The 17,343-nt window shown below is 38.2% G+C and overlaps 1 protein-coding gene across 3 annotated transcripts in view; it reads left to right on the top strand.

Moving 5' to 3' along the window:
- Window positions 1–14,365, top strand: part of KLHL31 (kelch like family member 31) — a 28,916-nt gene extending 14,551 nt beyond the window's left edge. For 2 of the 3 annotated variants that reach the window (XM_056818406.1, XM_001364532.4), the window contains 2 exons: window positions 2,192–3,395; window positions 6,423–14,365. In XM_056818406.1, the coding sequence (XP_056674384.1) occupies window positions 2,224–3,395; window positions 6,423–7,155 (1,905 nt within the window). In that variant the 5' untranslated portion in view covers window positions 2,192–2,223 and the 3' untranslated portion in view covers window positions 7,156–14,365. Of the gene's footprint in view, window positions 1–510; window positions 617–2,191; window positions 3,396–6,422 lie in introns of all 3 variants that reach the window. The other variant, XM_056818407.1, reaches the window with a different exon arrangement.
- Window positions 14,366–17,343: the final 2,978 nt, after the last annotated feature.

The following is a 17,343-nucleotide window of genomic DNA, read 5'->3' as shown; positions in this document are numbered from 1 at the left end:
ATTCTAAAATTCAAAAGGGCAGCTACATGGTCTGGAAGATAGAATGCTGGACCTGGAGTCTGGAAAATCTGAATTCCAATCCATCCTCAGGCATTTCCTAATCACTTAACCTCTTTGATTTAATTGGGGTTTTTTAGCTATAAAATGGGGATTAGCATATTAGCACCTACTTCCCAGGGTTGTCCTGAGGAACAAATGAGATAACTGCAAAGCACTTAGCATAGTGTCTGGTATATAGTAAGGGCTATATAAATGTTAGCTATTATGATCATAGAATTATGATGCTAAGAGATCATAGCAATTATCTAGTCCTTCTCTGACCCATACATAGCCTGTCAGGACCAAAAGTAGTTCCACTGATCTTGAAGGATAGCCTTTATGATTCTATTACTCTCTCTCTCTCTCTCTCTCTCTCTCTCTCTCTCTCTCTCTCTCTCTCTCTCTCTCTCTCTCTCTTTCTCTCTCTCTCTCTTACACACACATACACACACACACATTTTTTACTATCAGTCAGTCCACATCAACTGAAAAAGCCAGAAGGGACTAACAGAAGGACTGCTGTTCCTGTTGTGTGACTGTTGATGTTGCCAGGTGTCTCGCTAGCAGGATTAGATCGGTTAGTAGTTTTAATTGAAGTGGGATATAATTTAATTATATGCTTAAATACATTTGACCTACTCACAAGCATGCAACCTAGCATGCCCCCCTTTAATATGACCCTCTTCTCAGCTATACCCAGCTCCATGGTCCTGTTGGGATAGTTGACTATTAAAATTCATAGCTTTGAACCCCCATTGATATATCATTTTATACTTAATCAATCCAGAAAACACCTAAATTCAAAACAAAGACATTTAATTAAAAGAGAATGGCAAGGTATTAATAAAGAATTGGGTACTTAATGATCTCTGGAACCATTCACAAATGACTGCTGGAGCACACTTTTAGCAGTAATAGACCTAGACCATAAACAGAGTGGGGAAAATAGAGCTTTGCCTTGGGGACTAAAATTTAGAGGACACTGGTAGTACTTAACCTCCTTCAGTCCCACAATTGTAGGAACATTAGTTGACTCCCAATCATCTCTTATATCTCCCTAACGCAGTGGTAGTAGGTTAATTCATGGAAAGGTATTAAGGGAATCCATTGCAGCAGAAATATTGGTAATACTCTTTTCTTGGCACTGCTACTAACTTCTCTCACTTTTATTTTCTCTGTAAGGCTATTATTTTTCTTTTGTCTCTCATCTTCCTCATATCCACTTTTCTCAGGAGACTCCTATAAACTTTTTTTAACCCTTACTTTCTGTCTTAGTAACAACTCTCAGACAGAAAGGCAAGAACAAGGCAAACAGAGTTAAGTGACTTGCCCAGGGTCATATAGCTAGGAAGTATCTGAGTCTAGATTTGAACCCGAATCCTCCTAATTCTAGACATGGTACTTTATCTACTGTGCTATCTAGATGCCGCTAGACTCCCATATATTTTTAAACTATGAACAATGGAGGCACATCTACCCAATATGAATCTATATAATGCTGCCATGTTTCAGAGTTGTATAATTGAAAATCTGTTTCCCTAAAAAAAAAGAACTACATTTCCCAGTAGCCCACTGACTTCCTGTCATTACATACTTCCTGTAGACAGAGGATATAATGTGAGGAAGGGGAGAGTCCCAGTACTGCTTGGGCTTGCAGCCAGTGGTGATGGTGGTAAGTGGGGATTTTTAAAATGGCTAACCAGCCATGGACACATGGTTTTTATTTTGTATCCTCTTTATTCCTTGATTTCTAATGATCATTTAATAAACCTCCAAAACTATAATATTTTTATTATTTGAGATATACTTTTAGATTTTACAGAATCCATGTACAGGTTTCTTAGAGGTATACTTCAAAGAGGATTTCCTCCAATTGGCAAGGGTCTCAGCTCCATACATTAAAGTAACATGGGTTTTGTACACAGATATGCCTTCCTACCTTCTCTCACTCATTACAAAATCCCATAGTTCCTACAAATCATACTTGGTACCCAGGTACATCTGTGAATTTAAACCATAACACTTGTAAGTTGGCATATACCTTACTGAAAATGGAGGGGGAATCATGTTACTACATTATCTACAGGTGAAATTTTTAATGACCAAACTGAATCTATGTATTTTATCATATTCTGTTGTTGTCATTGTTTAGCAAGCTCTTGCCTGTGACATCTTGTTGCAGTCATGGCGCCCAAAAAGAAGACCATTAAAAAGAACAAAGGAGAGGTCAATGAGATGACGATAATTGTGGAAGACAGCCCACTCAACAAACTGAATGCCTTAAACAGTTTCTTAGAAGGAGGCAATGTATTGAATTGCATCTCATCAGAAGTGACTGATGCCTCATATGGACCCAACCTCTTAGAAGGATTAAGCAAAATGAGGCAGGAGAATTTCCTTTGTGACTTAGTCATTGGTACCAAAACCAAATCCTTCAATGTTCACAAGTCGGTGATGGCTTCCTGTAGTGACTATTTTTATAACATATTAAAGAAGGACCCTGCCACTCAAAGAGTGGACCTTAATGATGTCTCACCAGTTGGCCTGGCTACTGTGATTGCATATGCTTATACTGGAAAGCTGACTCTTTCCTTATATACAATAGGAAGCATCATTTCTGCTGCTGCCTACCTTCAGATTCATACCCTTGTGAAGATGTGCAGTGACTTTCTGATACGAGAAATCAGTGTTGAGAATTGTATGTATGTTGCTAACATAGCAGAAACCTATAATCTAAAAACCACTAAAGCAGCCGCCCAGAAATTTATCCGGGACAACTTCATTGAGTTTTCAGAAACTGACCAGTTCCTCAAGCTCACTTTTGAGCAGATCAATGAACTGCTGGTGGATGATGACCTACAGCTGCCTTCAGAAGTAGTCGCATTCCAGATTGCAACCAAATGGTTAGAATTCGACCAAAAGAGAGTGAAATATGCTGCTGATCTCTTGAGCAATATTCGCTTTGGTACCATCTCTGCTCAAGACCTAGTCAACTATGTTCAGTCCGTACCCAGGATGATGCAAGATGCAGATTGTCACAAGCTTCTTGTGGATGCCATGAATTATCACCTGCTTCCCTACCACCAAAACACATTGCAGTCTAGGCGCACGAGAATCCGAGGGGGCTTCCGAGTTCTAGTCACTGTTGGGGGACGGCCCGCTCTCACGGAAAAGTCCCTTAGTAGAGATGTCTTATACAGGGACCCTGAGAATGGATGGAGCAAGCTTACTGAAATGCCCGCCAAGAGTTTTAATCAGTGTGTGACTGTGATGGATGGATTTCTTTATGTGGCTGGTGGTGAAGACCAGAATGATGCAAGGAACCAAGCCAAGCATGCAGTTAGCAATTTCTGCAGGTAAATGATCTCTCATTAGGAAATGAAAAGGTCAATATTTGAGAGAAATGGTCCTTATTTGGGAGTACACTAGCCATGGGTAGGAGCAGGGAGGGGTGCTATTTCAGTTTATAGAATCGGAGAAGGAAAGAAATTGGTCCAGGGCTAACAGAACAGATAGATTCTATGAGGAAAGTCAGAGCTGAATACATGAATTAATACATTAGGAAGAAAACTCTTGAGACATTGTTGTTAATGTTTTATTTTTTTTTAAACCCTTACCTTCTATTGTAATATCAATTCTTTTTTTATTTTTAACCCTTACCTTCCATTTTGGAATCAATACTGTGTATTGGTTCCAAGGCAGAAGAGTGGTAAGGGCTAGGCAATGGAGGTCAAATGACTTGCCCAGGGTCACACAGTTAAGAAGTGTCTGAGGCTAGATTTGAACCTAGGACCTCTGGGCTCTAAGCCTGGCTCTCAATCCACTGAGCCACCCCCACTGCCCTCTGTGGTATCAATTCTAAGACAGAAGAATTGTAAAGGCTAGGTAATTGGGGTTAAGTGACTTGCCCAGGGTCACGCAGCTAGGAACTCTCTGAGGCCAGATTGGAACCCAGGTATTTCCAACTCTACTAGCTGCCTATTTTACATGACAGCTCACTCTACCACATGCATAACTGATGCATCTTGCATCTAGCAATAATAATAGGGGTTCCCTAAATGCTTGTCAAATGATTGATTAATAACAGGGGGAAAGTTGGAATAATTACCATTTAAGTTAATTTCTAAGACTTATATGAAGGAATAAGTAGATTGTAGCAAAAGTATAGAGAAAAGCACAAATTCTTTTATAGGCATCCATTCATCACACGGTTATTCAGAGAATGAAGACAAGTATCTTCCCATTATCCTTTCATTTAAATCTCATGTTCAGCAAATCATGTGTGAACATTAGTATCTCTGCAAAATCAAGAGGTACTGTCGAAAGAAAAATAAAGCCGGGGGAGGAGGGGTTTCCAAACAGACACTGCTCTTCTCAGTATAGGAAGCAAGCCCAAGAATGTTTCACATAACAGGTGAGCACACTTGGGGAGGATTGTGTCTCTGACCAGTTGGTATTTCCTGGAAGAGTTTGTAACCTGAATTCTTGCAGTCTGAGGTTGCCAGTGGCCACACCAATGGAAATTCTTCCAAAGCAGAATACTGATTGCATCAGATAGATGATGAGTGAAAGAATGGGCAGTCGTTTTAGACATAGAACGTCCATGAGGTTCTAATGTCCGTGGGAATTCCCAGGAACCAACCCTATTGTCCAAGTTTCTGTAGCTTCCTAGGGGTTCAACCGACATGATGTTCTCCTAGGGATCCCCTTGGTTTTGTATGCTTGGGGTTGAGGGAGGGCAGAGGGACAGCATGGGGGAGGTAGGGAGAATGTGGGCAGGGATGGGGCAATTTCATCTCCTTGAACTTTCAGAGACAATGTGTTTCTCTTCAGGCCTAGTTAGATCATACAAAAAAGTATCTTTGAAGATCTATTCTTCCTAAATGGTGGCAATTACAAAAGAAGAAATTATTCTTTGAAAAATATTTTGTTCTATCTTTGTGTTTCTTTTTTACTTAATGAGCATCTGTCTGTATGTATACAGGATTTTATTATTGGGCAAAGGTAAATATTAGAATGTAGAGGTGATTTCTACATCTATATTAATTTTGTGCCAACCACTGCTATATAGGTGACCAAAAAGGGGAGGGGGCAGAGTTTGTGGCTCACACTGTTGTCTTTCCTGGTATATAATATTCAATACAATTACATATTTGCCCCTCTAAATCACTGATTAAATGACCAGAAAAGATATCTTAAAATCAAAATGACCTTATAAACTAAAGATAAAGAATAAGAGAAGTAACATTTAATTCTCTCTTTTTCAAAGTTTACAGCAGCAGTATCAAACTAGTTAAAAGACCAGGACATTGTAAGGAACAGAGTAAGAATAAAAAGTTCTGATACTGAAAAATGACATCCCAAGCACATCTTCCATCTTGATGAGAAGTGAAGGGGTGAAAGGGAGGTAGATAATTGGCTATGGATGGGTGGATGTTTGTGGGGATATAAGATGAAGGCAAAGGTGGAAGATGATGTCTTCTTTCGGTCCCCCATAAATATCTAATCTCTCCCTGAAACCCCACAAACATCCCTTTCTTAAGTAGTCTGCATTATCACTATAAAAGGTGAACTAGCCATCAACTTTTGTCCAAACTCTTCTCTCAGGTGTCTATGGAACTGAGGAGTTCACAGGGTTCTATTGGCAACCAATGAGGAAAAAAAAAATCTGCTGAATACAACCCTAAATCTAGAGCTATATATCCAAAAAAATGCAAGTCTCATAACTCGTCATTGATGGAGCAGATAATGCACTGTATTGATTAAAAGGGAAAAAAGGACCTGGATTCAGGTCCCAAAGCCACCTTTGCTGCTTAATATATTTGTGACTTTAGGCAAGTTAACCGTCTCAGGCTTCGGTTTCTTCATCTGTAAAATGAAATGCCTGGATTTCACAATCCCTGAGATACATTGCTGCTCTACATTCTGCTAATATCTTAAAATTTTCTTTACAAGATATTTGTTGATTATCTTTTTCTGGCGTCACAATTTGTTTTTTAATGGAGTAGACAGTCCATAGTATGAAGAGAAATCAATACAACGGACTCTTTCCTTAGTCTCTTTTCCATGGATATTATTAGGATTAGTCCAATAAGGTTTAAAAATTAGCTTAAGAGGGCAGCTAGGTGTCTCAGTGGATTGAGAGCCAGGCCTAGAGATGGAAGGTCCTAGGTTCAAATCTGGCCTCAGACACTTCCCAGCTGTGAGATCCTGGGCAACACACTTAACCCCCATTGCCTAGCCCTTACCACTCTTCTTCTGCCTTGGAATCAATCCTTCTGTAAGGGGTTGTTGTAGTTGTCGTTTAAATAAATAAATAAAAATTAGCTTAAATTTCCCAGAAGCCGCCAAGAAGAGTAACTCAATGTCTTTACCATTTCTAGATATGACCCCCGTTTCAATACTTGGATCCACCTGGCAAACATGAATCAGAAACGCACTCATTTCAGCCTGAATGTTTTCAACGGGCTCCTTTTTGCAGTAGGTGGCCGTAACTCTGAAGGCTGTCTGTCTTCCATTGAATGCTACGTGCCTTCCACCAACCAGTGGCAGATGAAGAAGTCTCTGGAGGTGGCAAGGTGTTGCCACGCCAGTGCAGTGGTGGATGGCAAGATCCTAGTGACGGGAGGCTATATCAATAGCGCTTATTCTCGTTCAGTATGTATGTATGACCCAGCTAGCGATGACTGGCAGGATAAGTCTATCCTTAGCACTCCACGAGGCTGGCACTGTGCCATCGCTCTTAGCGAGAGGGTCTATGTTATGGGGGGGAGCCAGGTAGGGCCCAGAGGGGAAAGGGTGGATGTGATTCCCGTGGAGTGCTACAATCCTTATACTGGTCAGTGGAGTTACGTCGCTCCTCTTCAGACAGGTGTCAGCACAGCCGGGGCTTCCACCCTCAATGGTAGGATTTACTTGGTGGGAGGCTGGAACGAAATAGAAAAGAAATACAAGAAGTGCATTCAGTGCTTCAATCCTGACCTTAATGAATGGATTGAGGAAGATGAGTTGCCCGAAGCAACTGTGGGAGTTTCTTGCTGTACCATTTCTATGCCTAACAATATGACCCGGGAATCTAGGGCTAGCTCAGTGTCCTCTGTACCAGTCAGCATTTAAATGTAGTAAGATTGAAAAGATGCATTTGTATAGCTATGTATTTAACTCCTTGGTCACTTGGGTTTTTTTTTTTTTTTTGGGGGGGGGGGCGGGAAGAGGGTTGGATAACCACAAAGAGTAGTATATAAACTTCCCCTAAGAAGATTGTATTTTAAAATATAATGGAACCAAGTAGGAGACCGGACAGCGCAGTTATATGGAGTCAGAGCCCCTGGGTTCGCATCCCAACTTTGCCACTGTATGACTTTGGGCGAGTTACTGAATACACCTGAGATCTGGGTCTCATCATATAGTTTCCTCATCTGTAAAATGAAGGGAGTTGGTTAAGGTGAGGGGGAAGGGAAAGAGCACCTACAATGTGCCAAGCAGCACTGTGCTATGGGCTTTCTAAATATCTCATTTGAGATTCAATTCAGTAAACATTTATTAAGTGCCTACTATGTGCCAGACACTATACCCTTTATAGATATCTCATTCGAGATTCTATTCTATTCAGTAAACAGTTATTAAGTAAGTGCCTGCTATGTGCTGGGAGCTGTGCTAAGCACTAGTGATACAAAAAGAGGCAAAAGATAGTCCCCACCCTCTTATGTTCTAATGAATAATAATAATGACCTGCAATTTACCTTCCAACTATAAAACCATGATCCCACGCCAGGAGATTTTAAAAACCCGGATATCATCTAATCGCCTATAGTGGCTTGCCTGCGGACTTCCTTCACAAGTGGAATTTTGAATGGAAGACCAAGACTTCAGCCATAGTAAAGAGGCAGCAGTTCCCAACAATGACCGCTGGGTGGCACCTAAGTCTGGGTTTGTTGCTTTTCTCCTGGAAGTGTGTGAATTTTCCAATTCAGTTTTGACTTTACATTAAAGTTTAAGAATAATCTTGCTTACGTTTACATTACGGACCTGCATAGAATAGATCCAGTTCTGTAATACTTTAAAATACATCCTTTACCGGTATGCATATTTCATATTATCACTCAGTACTTTGTTACACATTAGATAGAAAACAAATGCTCATACCTACAGGACTCCCATGGAAGCAAGAAATTCATTCTTGGGTAAAATTCATTCTCAGTCATTTCAATTGTGCATATGACACTTTTAAGATCATTGGAGGGGGGAATTGGTTTGCCCTCTTACTGCCCTCCCATCTTCTTTCCAGTCATTTATTTCTAAAACAACTTGAGACAATTTGGTCATAATTGAAGTGTGGTTTTATTTTCTTAGTTATAGCTAGGTAATGGATATCCTAAGGCAGTCTATGTTAAAAAAAAAAGAGAGAGAAAGAAAGAAAGCTTAACAAACAACCTCAACCTGGCTCTATTACCCATCCCTTAGAATGGAGTCTTATAGGAAAAGAGCCAGGATCCTTAATCAAGGCTAGCTCAGACAAAATCAGAAACAAAATTTGACTTTGATGCTCTTGAATGTGCCTTTATGAGTCCTTTCCTCCATTTGGGGGCCTGTGGCACAATATCTTCCTCCCTAAGTAGCAAAACCTGTTCTCAGAAAAGAATTTAACACCAGCCATTTATACATTGGGATCAATTGGTCAAAGAAGCAATATGGAAGCCTGAGTTCAAGTTCCACCTCTGAAACATGTTGGTCAGGTAGACTGAGCAAGTCACTTAAATTCTCAGTTCTCTAATCCACTCTCTGAGTCTATAAATTCTAGAGAAGGTATTGATTTGCATTCGTTGAAGGATCCCTCACCAAGGACTTTCCTATATCAGTGAAATAACAGTTCCAACCTCTGTTTCTATGACTTTGTTAGTACAGCAGTTCTAATTATAGAATGAGAGGTTTTTCTATTTATTCACAAGGCAAAATTTGACAAGTGAGTCACAAATCCTATTGTTAATCCTCCAAACATGAAGGCAGTCCATCTAGTTATTCTTTGGCAAATAGACAACTCATAATACTGGAGGTATATATAATAGTGTCAGTAATCTGAAACATTAGAATTCATCACTGACCAAAATAAGGTTAAAATTCAGTCCAGTTTTATTATTCCCTCATTTTTTCAGGGAATTATGAGTGGTTAATTTTCCATAAAGATCACTTCCTATACCTATTTTTTAATTCTGCCCATTAGAACTAGATCAAAGCTTCTCTATTCCCAGAGCAAGGTTTAAAAATCAGGTCCACTATTTGTTAATCCTTGCCATGCTTCTGTCTTAGAACTGATACTTAGGATTGGCAGAAAGTAAAGGTTTAAAAAAAAGAGGAAAAGAAATGCATGTATAAATATTATCTTAAAATATCTAATAAAATACATTTCAAATGTAATTTAAATAAATTAAAAGAAATAATATTTTAAAGTGCCATTCACTGTGTCCCTCCCTATGTTCTATATCCTCTATGGCTGCTAATTTTTCCTGCCTTTCATTTGTATGATGGCAAGACCCTAAGTTACACTATTCTTGAGTCTTAATAAACTTTTCAATTTACTACTTAGATGAAAATCTCTTCATTTAATACTTTTCTTCCTTTTCTCTGGTCCTTTTAAACTATACTGACCTCTCTTTAACACATATGAAAAATGACTATAAACTCTAGATTGCTTTGGGTTTTGATGCTATATACATAAAGCATAGCAACTCGAAGGACTTCTATATGAATCCAGAAGGAATCATCAGTATAATAAAAATGACAGATAGTCATCCAGTCTCTGTTCAGAGACATTGTTAGAAAGTTTTCTCGATATCAAATCTAAATTTTGCTTGTTCATAACTTACATTTGTCGTTTCTGTTTCTGCCCTCTGGAGCCAAACAGAACAGCTCTAATCCCTCTCCAAATATGCCAACCCTGCAAATATTTAACCACAGCTATCACTGTTCTCCTTGAGTATTCTCTTAACCAAGCTAAATGTCCAGTGTCCATTGACCAATTCTCATAAGATATGGATTCAAGGCCCTTCACACAGTCTTGCTTGTGCTTCTGTAGACACTCCAGCTTATGAATGTCCTTAAACTATAGTGCCGCTCTTAAACTCTGGCTTTAACAGTGAAATACTATCCTTCTTCTTTTGAGTCCCTAATTGCACTGCTCCATTTGACTTCTGAATGAAAAACAGACATATTTCATGAAGAAATATTAAAAACTGTTCATCACCATTTTAATGTATATGCCTAGTTCAGTAATTTTTAGTCATGCCCAACTCTTCATAACCCCAAATGATTTTCTTAGCAGATACTAGAGTAGTTTGCCATTTAATTCTCCAGCTCATTTAACAGATGAGGAAAATTTGCCCAAGGTCTGAGGCCAGATTTGAACTCAGGAGGTCTGACACCCTATCCACTGTGATACCCTAGCTCCCTAGTTACCTCTACCCCATATTTGCTTTGTGAATCAAGATAGAAACTGTCTACTGTATATCATCCCTTTTACTTTTATAATTGCCAAACTCTAAATCATCCAAAAAAGACAAATTGTAGCCAATTGATATACATTTTCCTATTATTCATTGTTCAGGTGGGAATGTGCACAGGATTCTACTTTCATTGTTTTGGAAAGAAAACACTCTTTAATTTTGAGCGATCTGTAATAAAAAACAAAAGAAACACTTAGAGGGTTAAATATGAGGTATATGGAAAAATTCTAATTCTGTTTTCATTCATCCTTGACCCATCTTATATTGGATTATGGCTGAAAATTGTGGTATTTCTGTTCTGGTGGGGTTTTTATTTCCTCAAACTGGGAAAACAGGTTTATACTTTCAATTTCCTTGGGTTAATTTTATAATGTCACTTTATGGTATTTTAATCTTTCAACATACACCAGAGTCAAAGCTGTAAGTATTCCTGATATACCTGAAGAGGGGTTTGTGATTTTAAGAATACGTCTACATTCAGAAAGAATGTCACCACCAAGCAGATTGGCTCCAGTTCTCCCTCCCTGACTCTCCCAACCTTCCCTCCCCCCATAGTAGCCATGGGAAACCTCTCTAAACACAATTCCCCTTGACTTCAAAGAGAGCTCTGCTCCCTTGGCAACTTGGCTGCCAGGGCTGAGTTATAAAACAACATGAGAATCAGTCTTGTTGAACAAGCTAAGTTATCTAAAAAGCTTTAAGATCACACATGGTTCATCCCATATCAACATTTCCTCTTAGCAGTCATGGCCATGATGGAAGAAATGGGAATTTTCTGGAGTTAGCACTGTGCTAGTGCTTGTGATAGAGCTTGAAACAATGGGACACATTAAAGTAATGACATCTCACAACTATGGCTCAATCAAGTGGGTTGTTAAACATCTCAAAGCTCCAGCAACAGATTCCTTCCCTAGGCTCTCTCTCTCTCTCCACAAATAATACCTTCAAAAGATCTCAGGAGAAAAACAAATAACAGTGAAGTCAATGATAGTGTGCTTCTTAGGAGAGCCTTAATCATCCCAGTCCAAGCCAATTGATCTCCATCCCATAAGTCAACAAGCATTTATTAAATCCTTATGATATGCCAAGGCATTGAGTTAGGTACTAGAGATACCAATACCCCACCTCCACCATAATTTCCACCCTCAATTCTATCAGCAAATAATTATCTCGATTGTATAACTGCTTGGATTTTGACGAAAGTTCAGAGTCATCCCTCAAATAAATATCATAGCTGGAAATACAGTGATTAGCCTCAAGTCCTTCTAAATACCTACCTCAAACATTATAACTTACTCAGAGCCCGAGAAATTTTGACCACAAATGTTCTCCTTGAAAATATTTGTGATGCTATTTTGTTGTTGTTGTTGTTGAGTCATTCAGTCATGTCAGACTTTGTGACCCTCTGAACCATAACTAGCCATAATGTGGCAAGGTTACTAGAGTGGTTTGCCATCTTCTTCTCTTTTTGTCAGACAATCAGAGATGGAGTGGCTTGTCCAGGATCACACAGCTAAGAAGTATCTGGGGCTGGATTTCAACTTTTCCTGATTCCAGCCTCAGTGCTCTACTGGAGCATCATGAAAAAGTTCTTGCCCCAGGTATTTTCAATCAGTGACAAAGATTTCACTTTTCAACAAGTTGTTTCAGCAAGACCTATGATAGCTTTTATGAGGAGACTATCTTGTCTATTCTAGAATTCCTGGTGGATCCAATGACAGGTATTTAAGTAAAACCTGAGGGTACTTACTGCTGACAGACTCAAAGATAGGAAAAGCTATTCGATGTGAGGTATGTTAAGAAGATTCCCTAATGCATGCCAATGGAGACAGATTCCACTGACTTGAAGGGATCCTTGTATCCAGAATAGGCTTCATGGGCTTGGAATAAAAGAAGACTCGCGTCTTGTATGGTTGTAAACATGTAAGAAGGGAATAAGGAAAGATTGTGAAAGTGAAGTTCATTCACCTGTGAATGTGTGATAATAGATTAGATAGATAAATGTGGGAAAGAAAGTTTGTGGCGATTTGTTTCTGTGATGAAAATTGAGATACATTTGAGTTGGATAAGCCATATTAAAGTACTAATTCCTCAGTTTACAAATTGCCAGTATGAAGAATGAAAAAAGCTTCCATAGCTATACTTTGCAGTTTCCCAGTGTATCATTATCCTGTATCATGCTTGCTGAAATCAAGACAATTGTGAATTGGAATGCTGTAATGACTTACTTAAGAGCAAGCAGGAAGCTGTTGCATAAATTGAACTCTCAGGTGTTGAAAGTTATAATATAGAACCTCTTTGGAGAGAGCAGGTTAGTATTTGTCACTTTTTCTTTCCAACCTATTTTTTGAAAGCTGCATAAAAATGTAGAACAAAAAGTGTATGTTTTATTTATTAGGTATTAAGCTTTAAAAAACTTAACACTTTTAATACAGTGCTCTCAGGATGATTTGAGGTTTCTTTTTTTAAATTTGCCAACTGGAAATTGCTTCATTTTAATTTTGACTTAACCCTTCATTCAGTTATGTTGTCAGATGTTAAGGGGTCAATCAGTTAAAGACTTCCTTTTACTCACTTCATGAAAAGTACTTATATTTTTAGAAAACTAGCAGTTTAGGCTGGGGCGAGGGGAGAGGGAACATTTGAGTACATACATAGAAAGCAAAATCATTTGACATGAAAAGATAAATTTTAAGTTCTCCTCTCTTTGACTGGGTGGGAGACAGAAGAGAGAAGCCACCATCATGAAGCATGGGAAATTATCAGAATCAAGGAATCAATGGATGGATTAACAATTACATTGTTAGTAATGCTATTTAATATCTAGTTACCTTCCTTGGGTCCACTGGATTCATTATTTCTTAAGCAGCAAGCCTATAAGGATATTGGTGGGATTTCAAGGGAGAGGGGAATAGGATTTACAGGGAGGAGGGAGGACATCGAAGAGGGTTAGGTGTATAAAAAGCTAATGTTAAATCCTTACCCTTAAGAATCTTGCAATCTAATCAATCAAAAAAGATGGGAAAATATATGGTTGATTATAAAGTCAAGTAAATAGGATAAGCACAAAAAAATGCAAAGTGTTCTGGGGAATTTCAGGATGAAGAGAAAAGATTTGTTGCTGAGCCTTTATTTTTTTTAAAAGAACTGGAAAGCATTGGCCAAAGTCATTGAATGCAGTGTTTTTGTTTTGTTTTGTTTTTTCAATCTACTGTATTAAAGAATGGTTGTGAGTTGTGATGTGCTCAGTAACCTCAGAGTCATTTATTTTAGGTTCTAATTAGGAAGTGGTGGAATGTTATAAGCTTACTGCAATTAGAAGATAAGGGATGATAGTAAAAGTTGTGTGAATTATTACCAGTCATGCATTTGTCAATATGAGTGTAAATAAGTAATTCCCCAGAAATATGTAAGCATAAATAGATCGATTCTTTACTTTCTGAACTGGCCAATTACTTCTTTAAAACTCAGAAAAGCACCTAGATGGAAAAAACTTAAGCCATTTCAACTTTATGTATTTTTTCTAGTTATAATGAAATTAATTCATATAATTTCCTCCATGAATCTGCCTAAGCTAAGGGGAATAAGTCTCTGCTAGACTAATAAAGTTTACCAAGCTCTAGAATAATTATGAATGACCTTCCAAAATGGTTAGGTTGGTATGCCTGAAATAAAATTAATTTATTTGGTAAATTTTCACCAAAAAAATCTATTTTTATATGACTCTAGTACTACAAAATAAAATTTATGCAATATTATGTAACCTTTTCATCATCATTAAAGCTATGTTCAATAAGAATTAAATAAATATATGTGGATCATTTTGATTTTGTGTGTGTGATGAGAGATTTTTGTCTCTGATGTCATTGAAAATGAAGGAGAAAAAAAGAAAATACAAAAACTCAGGAATAACTAAAGTTGCAATAAAGGCTAGAGAAGTCAGGCAAATCATATACAAAGTTTGAAAAATAAATAAGTTACTGGATGGGTGGCCTTGTCATTCAAACTTTCAGAATATAAAACACAGATTAAATACATAATTAGGTTTCATAGTAGATCTTTCCAAAGTTCATGTTGTCCTTCACCAAGTACAGGAATGAATTTCAAACAGAGGTCTACTAAAAAAATGTGTCAAAGATAACTTGTGAAAATCTCAGTTGATCTGGTCCCCCATTTTTATCATAACACTGGCTAGTATAAGGATGATAATAGAAATGAAGTCTTGTTATATTACTTTAGAAATAAGAAGTAGAGAAGCTGGCTTGAGAAAAAATTGGAGTTTGAAGCAGATCTGAGACAGAGTGTCAGTTTCAAATGTTGACAGTCTAACAGTTTTTCTGTAACAGTTACGCTCTCTAGGTGTGGCAATTACTCTGAGGGAGTTGGCAGTTACTCTCTCTTGGAGTGTGGGTGACATTTTTTCTCTCTCTCCTCACTGTCTGAGGTAAAAGGAAAGAAGGGTAGAACCTGAAGGAATCAAGTGATTTTCCTTTTTCAACTTGGGAAACACTAGTGACAGTCTATTGTTGTTTCATAAATTGTTTTTATATCTGAGAAGACCAAAGAAAGACCTGGTCTTTGGTTTGGACTCTGAGTCTAAGGCTCAGAATCCTAACTTGGTTCTTGCTGAGGCTCAGTCAGCTAGCCTTTGTTACTTTTATAACTTGGAGACAAAGTTAAGAAGTATAAGAATAATAGTGTTTAATTTATTGTAGAAAAGCGAAAATTTGAGTTAGTCAGATCAGGAAGGATCAAGGTAGCCTGTGGAAACAGGAGAAGTGGTTCCTTGTGGAGCTGGGGAGTTTTATTTGTGTGAAGTTAGAATCCCTTAGACTTAGAAATCTTGTTTAATCCTTATATTCTCAATAAAAAGTTTGTTTTTATATAACAAGAATCTCTTTAGCATCCTTGAGCCTGGCCCAGAAGAAAAGTTCACATATGAGCTTCATTTCACTTATATAAGCTTCTATAAAGAAACTTTGTAAGCACAGCAAGCAGAGTATCTAATCAGTTTATAATCCATAATTCACTGCTTATTATTTTTACACTGGGGAAATGTCAAGCAAAGCATATCCTTGGAAACATCCTTTGGGATGCTCTTCTACAAGATTCAATTCCTGATTCCACAGTGACCACAACCAGTGAGGTGTAATAAAATGAGGACTGAATTTTGAAGTCAGAAGACCAGACCTACCACATTATCTCTGGGACTTTTAGTAAATTACCTAGCCCTTCTGGCCCTTAATTTCCTCACCTGTGAAAACTTAAAACCATGAATTCAGTAACAGAAGAAGGGGAAAATAAAAGGGAAAAGAAAAAGCATTTACATTCTATGTGCCAGGCACTGTGCTTTTACAAATATCTCATTTTAGCCTCATAACCTTGAGAGGTGTGTGCCATTATCCTCATTTTGCAGTTAAGGAAACTGAAGCAAACAAGGTTAACTGACTTGCCCAGGGTCGCACAGCTAAGAAATGTCTGAGTCAGGATCTGAGCCTAGGTTTTCCCAACTCTAGACCCAGGGCTCTATCTCCCAGCTGCCTCTGTGTGGCAAGTGTGACCTTGAAGAAGTGACTTCTTCAGTCTCAGTTTACTCATCTGTGTAGCACAAGTTCTGGGTTGACTGTCCCAACCCCCAGTCTTCATACATGAGCTTGATCCCCAGAACACAGCCCTGAGAAATTGAGGGTATCTTTTCTAGCACTATAGGTTGTAATCTTCCACCAGAATGCTCCCCTCATGATTATTAGTTGAAAACAATTAGTCAGACTAGTCTAATTAGCTTTTATAAAAGAATCTTTACTAAAGGGTTAGTGTAAGAAGAGTTAAAAACATCCAGACAAAAGTCTGTTATACGTTCTGGTAAGATGGTGAATTAAGGGCTGAGTCTGAAGTCAGCAAGACTCACTAACTGTCTGACCCTGGGCAAGTCACTTAACCTCTATTTATCTCAGTTTCTTAATAAAAGCGCTCACATCCCAGGTTTGCTATGAGTCAAATGAGATATTTGTAAAACTGTTTAAAACAGTGCCTGAAATATAGTAGGGATTATATAAATGCTTATTCCTTTTCCTTTCCACAAGTATATACAGAGTCCAAGGGAAAGTGGATTCAAGCTTAGAGAGTATATATGGTAAATTGGGTACCTAACAGTTCCTAGCTGGAAGTCCTTTTCTCCCCTTCATGGGGTACACAGAAATTTCTCTTTAGGCAGGCATATTGTCACTTTTCTGCTGGGCTCTTTCTGGAGTCCTGAAGCTACCTTTCCTCAATGTATCTAGTTTTACCTTGCTGGAAAACTATTCTAAGATTTTGCTAGGATTAGAAAATTTATGGGAAAATCCAAATTCCTTAATCATCCAAAGTTTATGTGATCCTTCTCCAGCTAAGGAAGGGGGGAGCAGATGGAAACTAAGGGTCAGGTGCTTTCCTAACCCTCAAAAGACTTCTTCTTAGGGAGTTGTTAATAGTAAATAAGAGAGTTCTTTTTCCCCATTATTATATGTATTGATTGTGAGGAGAGAATTTTCCAGAAAATAAATGAAAAGCAAATGGATAAGCCAAGAATAACACCAGATGGAATAATGATCAAGAAATTCAAGAAACAGCTAAGCAAGTGACTTCATTCGCTTCCAAACTGCACAAAAAGTCACCCAGAAGTACTCAGGCAACAGGAAAGGGAACCTGCCAGAGAAGCTATTGTCCACACTTCAGTAAACGATGTGGCTTTGTCAATACAGCTGTGTTTTCTCAATAGGCAAGTATATTTAGGGAAATTAGTGGAACTTCTTTGTCCATAGTTGAT

Source organism: Monodelphis domestica, chromosome 2 (genome assembly GCF_027887165.1).
Source record: "Monodelphis domestica isolate mMonDom1 chromosome 2, mMonDom1.pri, whole genome shotgun sequence".
Taxonomy (NCBI): domain Eukaryota; kingdom Metazoa; phylum Chordata; class Mammalia; order Didelphimorphia; family Didelphidae; genus Monodelphis; species Monodelphis domestica.
This window is presented reverse-complemented; position numbering and strand designations above follow the sequence as displayed.